Genomic DNA, 5,361 nt, shown 5'->3' with positions numbered 1-5,361 from the left:
GGCCCTCAGCCCTCTTCGGTCTCTCCCCTCTGCCACCCACAGGACAGCAGGTGCCAGGCTTCCCGACAGCTCCCACCCGGCTGGTGATTGCCCGGCCCACCCCTCCACAGGCTCGGCCTTCCCATCCTGGGGGGCCCCCAGTCTCAGGGGCTCTGGTGAGTTAGGGGTAGGGGAGTCCCATCGGGGAAGAGTGTGGGGAGAAACTCCTGTGGTGGGACATGGAGAGGCCAAGTCTGAAAGCCTGCTCTTGTCCTCTCCCCTCAGCCGGGCGCTGGTTTGGGTACCAACGCCTCTTTAGCCCAGATGGTGAGCGGCCTCGTGGGGCAGCTTCTTATGCAGCCTGTCCTTGTGGGTGAGTCCGTGTCCTTCTCCACCTCAGATGGAAGCAGTTTCCCAGTTCTCTCCACCAGAATGGAGATGCTGTGGGGTCTTGTTTTCCTTGAGCTTTCAGCTGTCTTCTTTTGTTCTCTGTAGCTCAGGGGACCCCAGGAATGGCTCCATCTCCAGCCCCTGCCACTGCGTCAGCCAGTTCTGGCACCACCAACACGGCTACCACAGCTGGCCCTGCCCCCGGGGGGCCCGCCCAGCCTCCGCCCCCTCAAGCCTCCACCTCTGATCTTCAGTTCTCTCAGCTCCTGGGGAACCTGCTGGGGCCTGCTGGGCCGGGAACTGGAGGGCCTGGTATGGCTTCTCCCACCATTACTGTGGCGATGCCTGGTGTACCCGCCTTTCTCCAGGGCATGACGGACTTCTTGCAGGTGAGTGGCTGGCTGACTCTCCGTTTCAGCCTTCCTCTTCCTGAGCCCAGCCAGGTACTGGGTGTCTTGTTGCCACTGGGAAGGAACATTGGGAATTGATTGTCTCAGCACCCTCCATTTGGTAGATGAGGAAAACAGGCTGGGAGAGAGAAGCACAGTAATTGTGTCCCTGCTTTCATGAGCTAACCCGTTCAGAGGGTAACTGCTCAACCTGACTCAGCTTATGAGAAGCTGCCATGTGTATTCTGCTGTAAGGCGCAAAGACTGGAACAGAGGGCCATACCTTCCAGACCCCTGTGGATTTGTGCCTCCCCAGTGCCATTTTTGGGGCTTCCCTGGTAGCTCAGCTGGTAAAGAATCTGCCTGCAATGCAGGAGACCCCGGTTCGACTCCTGGGTCAGGAAGATCCCCTGAAGAAGGGATAGGCTACCCACTTTAGTATTCATGAGCTTCCCTGGTGGCTCAGCTGATAAAGAATCTGCCTGCAGTGCGGGAGACCTGGGTTCGATCCCTGGGTTGGGAAGATCCGCTGGAGGAGGGCATGGCAATCCACTCTAGTATTCTTGCCTGGAGAATCCCCTTGGACAGAGGAGCCTGGCAGGCTACAGTCGATGGGGTTGCAGGGTCGGACACGACTGACTGAGCAACTAAGCATAATGCCTTTCTATGTCCTCATTCTGATTTCACTCTTTGTTCTTTATTCCTTCTCTCTCGTGCAGGCAACACAAACAGCTGCTCCCCCTCCTCCGCCGCCTCCACCCCCACCGCCCCCTCCGGCCCCAGAGCAGCAGACAGCACCCCCACCAGGGTCCCCTTCTGGTGGCAGCGGGAGTCCTGGCAGCGTGGGTCCTGAAAGCCTGCCGTTGGAGTTCTTTACCTCAGTGGTGCAGGGTGTGCTGAGCTCGCTGCTGGGCTCCCTGGGGGCCCGGGCTGGCAGCAGTGAGAGCATCGCTGCTTTCATACAGCGCCTCAGTGGGTCCAGCAACATCTTTGAGCCCGGGGCCGATGGGGCTCTCGGTGAGCAGATAAGGGTGTCCTGCCTTCTCTAGGGATCGGGCAGCCAGGGGAGAGTTGGTGGCCTTTGTTGATGGTGGGATGAGGCTGATGGGCTGGAGGGCAGACCAGGTGGTAAAGGCCACTGCTGACCTCAGTCCTTGTCTCTAGGATTCTTCGGGGCCCTGCTGTCTCTTCTGTGCCAGAACTTTTCCATGGTGGATGTGGTGATGCTGCTCCACGGGCATTTCCAGCCCCTGCAGCGGCTCCAGCCCCAGCTGCGGTCTTTCTTCCACCAGCACTACCTGGGTGGCCAGGAGCCCACACCTGGTAACATCCGGGTAAATGAAGACCTTGGGCCCAGAGTTCTCCATCTCACTTTTTGTTACTTATTTCTGACTTCGTTTACGCCTTGCCTAAAGCTGTGACTGCCCCAGCCGAAGCTCTGGGCTTGCTAGGGGAGGAGGGGGACATGTCTTGAGGGGTGGGGTTTGTTCTAACCTGTGCTATCTCCACCCGCCCGCAGACGGCAACCCACGCGTTGATCACGGGGCTTGAAGAATATGTGCGGGAGAGTTTTGTGAGTATCCCTTTTCCAGCCGCTCCTTTCCTGACTGTGGTCAGGGTGGCTGTTGTTCCAGCTACTGCTTCCCTGACTCCCAGTCTGTCTGGGTTTCTGATTTGGGGGTCTTCTTGTGTCTTCTCTCTCAGTCTTTGGTGCAAGTTCAGCCAGGTGTGGACATCATCCGAACAAACCTGGAATTTCTCCAAGAGCAATTTAACAGCATTGCTGCTCATGTGATGCACTGCACAGGTCAGGGGCTGGCTGAGCCAGAGTGAGGGGGCATGTTGGATGCTCAGGGCTGCCAGGTACCAGCATTCTGTCCTTCTGTGTTGCCCACAGACAGTGGATTTGGGGCCCGACTGCTGGAGCTGTGTAACCAGGGCCTGTTTGAATGCTTGGCCCTGAACCTGCACTGCTTGGGGGGACAGCAGATGGAGCTTGCTGCTGTCATCAATGGCCGAATTGTAAGCATTACTCAGTCCCAGATCCCCAGCCTTTTGCTTTTTCTCAGGTTTTGGTATCCTGCAATTTTTTTTCCTCCAAACTGCCCCCCTTTGTGCTTTGGTGCCTTTCAAAGGCCAGTTGAGGGTTTTGTGTTTCAAGTCTGCTTTCTTCCCCCAGCGTCGCATGTCTCGTGGAGTGAATCCGTCCTTGGTGAGCTGGCTGACCACTATGATGGGACTGAGGCTGCAGGTGGTACTGGAACACATGCCTGTAGGCCCTGATGCCATTCTCAGATACGTTCGCAGGGTTGGGGATCCCCCTCAGGTAACAGGGTCCTCTTGGGCTGTGGGCTTAGGGGACTTGAGGGAACCAGAGAGATCTGAGAGGGCCTTTTGTGGTGGTCTCCTTCTCTGCCCCCTCTCACAGACACTTCCTGAGGAGCCAATGGAAGTTCAGGGATCAGAGAGAACTTCCCCTGAGCCTCAGGTACCAGGGAGAGGTTGAGGAGCCAGCTAACGTGGAGTGGAGGGCTGGGCGGAAGGGCTGGAGGCTGAGAAATCTGAAGCCTGGGTCTTCCCACTGTCTGACTCCCAGCGGGAGAATGCTTCCCCGGCCCCTGGAACTACAGCAGAAGAGGCCATGTCCCGAGGCCCACCTCCTGCTCCTGAGGGGGGCTCCCGAGACGAACAGGATGGAGCTTCCTCTGAGACAGAACCTTGGGCAGCTGCAGTCCCCCCAGTGAGTGTCAGGAGGGGGTTGGTGGGTTAAGGCAGCTGAAGGCTGTGGCGATTGCTACTTTCTTATTATCCTTCCCTCCCCAGGAATGGGTCCCTATTATCCAGCAGGACATTCAGAGCCAGCGGAAAGTGAAACCGCAGCCCCCCCTGAGCGATGCCTACCTCAGTGGTATGCCTGCCAAGAGACGCAAGGTTGGTTTGCCTCTTCGCTGAGGATCCCTCTGTATCCGATTTCCCCTGTTGTGCTTACAATCAAACTAGAGACAGGAATTCATCCTGGTTTTTAGTCCCCTCGTTTAATTGACAAGGAAACCCTTCTGGGACCTTTGCATTGCTGTTTGCCAGCAGTCTTGTCACCCCACAATTGCCCAAACCCTGTTTGACTAGGGCACATCTTTCTTAAGGCAGGTATCCTCTTGTGGACTAGCTGAGAATGCTGGATGGCTTGACCCATCCTCTCTCTCTTGCTTTGGAGACCAAGTCCAGCACATTCAAATGCCATTTTTGGCCAGAGACGGACAAAACTACACACGGACTGTCTCTGTTCTCTCCACTAGCATGGAGGCTCAGTGGTTGACTCATGCAGAGGGTGAGCTGGGTGGTGGCACTGGATCTGACCTTGATCCTCTTTTCCCTCTCAACCCCCTGTCCCCCAGACGATGCAGGGTGAGGGCCCCCAGCTGCTTCTCTCAGAGGCCGTGAGCCGGGCAGCTAAGGCAGCCGGAGCTCGGCCCCTGACGAGCCCCGAGAGCCTGAGCCGGGACCTGGAGGCACCAGAGGTTCAGGAGAGCTACAGGCAGCAGGTGCCCCCACCTTGAAGCAGCATAGGGATGGTCTAGTGGGAGGGGTTGGGCTAGGGTCCCTCTTCCCTGGATCCCTTCAGAGGTGAACTGGTGAGTCTGGGACTACCACTTGGTTTTACAATGTTTTCCTGGAGGCGTCTGGGAAGCCTCAGTGATGCTATTACTGGGTTCCTGGACAGTATACGGCTGGTGGGGGAAACGGTATCTCCTAAGGGATGGCTCATGTGCTTGCTGGGGTCTTAGGGTCTGCGCCTGTGCCACTCCAACCTCCTTTGCTTTCTCTAGCTCCGGGCTGACATACAAAAGCGACTGCAGGAAGACCCCAACTACAGCCCCCAGCGCTTCCCGAATGCCCACAGGGCCTTTGCTGATGATCCCTAGCTCCATGGCCCTCCATCATCAGGGGACCATTTCCCCCCCTTCTTCCTTTACAGTATTTAAGAAATAAAAAGTCAGATTTTCCTGGCTCTCTGTCTGTAAATTGTCTTCATTAAATAGTCTAAATGTTTTAATTTTCTATGAAGTTGGTTTCATAATTTCCAGCAACCCAGCTATACTAGACAGCTTTTAACATTTTACCATGAACAGATGAGCAGTATCCTGTTGTAGAGTTGGCCATTTTCAAGGAATGCTTCAAAAGCAATGAAAGAAACCTGCTCAGGTGCATGCTAGGATAGGACTCTCAAAACAGTAAAAAAAACCCACTTAATTGCCAAGTAGCTGCAGACCTATATAAGTCTTGGCTTTACCAGCATGCAGTGGTACCAGGGTAACTCAGCCAACTTTGACTATGGTGGAACTGGTCTACCCAGTTCAAGGAGCCCACTGTTCACCCACTGTTCCTATCAGAGTCTGACTAAAAAGACACTTCTGGTTTGCAGACAGGACCAAAGTGATGTGTGGCTATGGGCTGTCCACTATTTCTTTTTAGAAGCAGTTGTCATGCCCCTCCTTTAGCTAGCTTGGTGCTGACAAACAAAACCTGGCAGAAACCTAGGGCCAAATCATAACCTTTGCAGCGTCTGCCAAGACCTCTGGAACGCTGGCAAAGGTTATGATTT

The 5,361-nt window shown here is 55.5% G+C and overlaps 1 protein-coding gene across 5 annotated transcripts in view; it reads left to right on the top strand.

The window, feature by feature from the left end:
• BAG6 (BCL2-associated athanogene 6) overlaps nucleotides 1-4,809 on the top strand; it is an 11,276-nt gene extending 6,467 nt beyond the window's left edge. For 4 of the 5 annotated variants that reach the window (XM_010833304.1, XM_010833306.1, XM_010833303.1 and 1 more), the window contains 14 exons: nucleotides 43-155; nucleotides 265-352; nucleotides 475-758; nucleotides 1,478-1,775; nucleotides 1,923-2,092; nucleotides 2,278-2,331; nucleotides 2,463-2,565; nucleotides 2,656-2,780; nucleotides 2,938-3,084; nucleotides 3,187-3,246; nucleotides 3,355-3,498; nucleotides 3,582-3,689; nucleotides 4,154-4,300; nucleotides 4,586-4,809. In XM_010833304.1, coding sequence (XP_010831606.1) covers nucleotides 43-155; nucleotides 265-352; nucleotides 475-758; nucleotides 1,478-1,775; nucleotides 1,923-2,092; nucleotides 2,278-2,331; nucleotides 2,463-2,565; nucleotides 2,656-2,780; nucleotides 2,938-3,084; nucleotides 3,187-3,246; nucleotides 3,355-3,498; nucleotides 3,582-3,689; nucleotides 4,154-4,300; nucleotides 4,586-4,681 — 1,937 coding nt within the window. In that variant the 3' untranslated portion in view covers nucleotides 4,682-4,809. The remainder of the gene's footprint in view (nucleotides 1-42; nucleotides 156-264; nucleotides 353-474; nucleotides 759-1,477; nucleotides 1,776-1,922; nucleotides 2,093-2,277; nucleotides 2,332-2,462; nucleotides 2,566-2,655; nucleotides 2,781-2,937; nucleotides 3,085-3,186; nucleotides 3,247-3,354; nucleotides 3,499-3,581; nucleotides 3,690-4,153; nucleotides 4,301-4,585) is intronic. The other variant, XM_010833308.1, reaches the window with a different exon arrangement.
• The last annotated feature ends 552 nt before the right edge of the window (nucleotides 4,810-5,361 follow it).

The sequence above is a fragment of the Bison bison genome, unplaced genomic scaffold (assembly GCF_000754665.1).
Source record: "Bison bison bison isolate TAMUID 2011002044 unplaced genomic scaffold, Bison_UMD1.0 scf7180017863415, whole genome shotgun sequence".
NCBI classification, from domain to species: Eukaryota; Metazoa; Chordata; class Mammalia; order Artiodactyla; family Bovidae; genus Bison; species Bison bison.
This window is presented reverse-complemented; position numbering and strand designations above follow the sequence as displayed.